General features: G+C 36.0%; 1 protein-coding gene across 1 annotated transcript; it reads right to left on the minus strand.

The window, feature by feature from the left end:
- Window positions 1-753: 753 nt before the first annotated feature.
- On the minus strand, window positions 754-1497 carry LOC142165224 (uncharacterized). Its single transcript, XM_075223824.1, has one exon. The coding sequence runs from the start codon at window positions 1495-1497 to the stop codon at window positions 754-756; it is 744 nt and encodes a 247-aa protein (XP_075079925.1).
- Window positions 1498-2225: the final 728 nt, after the last annotated feature.

The following is a 2225-nucleotide window of genomic DNA, read 5'->3' on the forward strand; positions in this document are numbered from 1 at the left end:
CGTGCTAGAACCACGGAACTCGGGAATGCCTAACACCTTCTCCCGGGTTAACAGAATTCCTTATCCGGATTTCTGGTTCGCGGACTGTAATGCAGAGTCATTCTTTTCCTCGATTCAGGATTAAAATTGGTGACTTGGGACACCCTAAATCTCCCAAGTGGCGACTCTGAAATAAATAAACAAATCCCTTTTCGATTGTCCTTTAATTGGAAAAAACTCCTTCACCCCTCGCGGGGACGAAAAAAGGAGGTGTGACACTCATTCCAGCATTTCTACAGCAAAATATCATTATTTTAACAACAAAATATCAATATTTCAGTAGCAACGATATTAGATCATCAATCATGTTAACAATCAAATTCCTGAGCACATTGCATATTGTCCTCTTCTTACCTGCAAACAAAATATATGATACTATTACTCGTTCATATTATAATAACTTAATAAATAAAATTTAATTGTAAGTTATTGATACTAGAAGCTTTGCACAAGTTAACGAGGCAGCAACATAAGATGAAGGCTCATCAACTTGGGAATCCGACGGAACAATATTAAATTTGCATGTTCTTTTATTGTGTCCAGCATTATGACATAAGCTACAAGGCAAGGAATTTTGCTTTCTTTTCATTTTAGTTCTACTTGCTCCTACTTTATCTGGTTCTTTTCTCCTTAATTTTGCTTCCTTCCTTTTATGCTTGTTCTTACTAGTTGTGGAGGCAAAGGAGGCACATTGCTTGACTAAGGCCACATATGTTAATCATTCATAGGTAAAATAGCAAAGTCATAGACCCTTCTATATGTTTCCACCTTGTAGCAGTCATGAACATAGGAATTAATCTCATCTTTCTTAGCCCAAATTGCCGCGACATGCTTGCAAAGAATTTCTGTCAGATCCCATTTCCTACCACTGCATATTTTATTTAGCAAGTCCACACCCAACATATCATGTATGCTTGCCCCTATAATCTCGTATTTCCACTCATTAGATTTTCTAGGAATGAACTCCGCAGCACTTACTTGATTTTCATGCGATATATCCCTAATCATAGGATATATATCACCAATATCCCACCTAGAAGCTTTATCTCTATTTGCCTGCATTCTAGCCATAAGTAAATACCTTATTTTTTCCAATAGAGTTATTATTGGCTTATCTCTAGATTCGAGGATCATTTCATTAAAACTTTCACATATGTTATTAAGTAGGATATCAGATTTTGCATTTTCGGAAAAGTTAAATCTAGACCATTCACTTGGTGATTTGTCTTGGAACCAATTAGCAGCTTCAGGGTCTAAATAAAAAATCTCAACCATGCAGGTATTAAACCACTTCTTTGTTGAAGCCCTAGCAACTTTCCTGAGTGCATTCTTCAACGAGATACCACTAAATCCCTCCCTCTTAAAGTTACTATGCAAGTGCCTCACACAAAATCTATGACTAACAAATAGCAACACCTCACTAAATACTTCAATCAAACCCTTTTGTTTATCCGACATGAAAGTCCAAGTATAATCATTATCAAGTATCTAAGTCGCGTTTCAAATAATTCAGAAACCAAGCCCATGAATCCATTCTTTCCTTCTCCACAACTGCATATGCTATTGGAAAAATATTATTATTAGGATCAATTCCAATAGATGTCAACATCTAAGTCCCATATATTGGACCATTAAGCCAACAACCATCTACTCCAACTATCCTTCTACAACCACTCTTGAAACCTTCATTACAACCGCCAAAGCAAATATAGATTCTCTGAAATCTATTAGATTTGGTAGGAACCTCATTTTCAACCAACTTCATATAGATAGAAATATTTGGATTTGTCCTCCCAATTTCATTACAATAGTTCCACATTTCCTTGTATTGAGCATTTAGATCTCCATCAATTATTTTGAGCGCCCTTTTCTTAGCTCTTCGACATTGATGTAATGTCACATGAGCTCTTAGCTTCACAGTCACATGATCTCTAAATTCTTTGACATTCCAATCCATGTGCTTGCTAATGTCATCAAGATATCTTCTTGCAATATAGGAAGAAGTGATGGTTTTGTTACCATGGTTCCATCCTTTACAACTATGATAATCATTGTATGTCTTAATTTGAAATGCCCTATCCCTATGCATTTTTGAAGTCATAATCTCCCATTCGCAACCTAAATGTCTACAAACTGCTCTCACACGTGTGTTGTCATTTTTGCAAATTTTATGTATTTTCCTTGAC

This window comes from Nicotiana tabacum, chromosome 10 (genome assembly GCF_000715075.1).
Source record: "Nicotiana tabacum cultivar K326 chromosome 10, ASM71507v2, whole genome shotgun sequence".
NCBI lineage: Eukaryota > Viridiplantae > Streptophyta > Magnoliopsida > Solanales > Solanaceae > Nicotiana > Nicotiana tabacum.

What these genes read in the sequence shown, in the direction of transcription:
- LOC142165224 (XM_075223824.1), bottom strand. Translation starts at nt 1,497, where the DNA reads ATGTCGGATAAACAAAAGGGTTTGATTGAAGTATTTAGTGAGGTGTTG.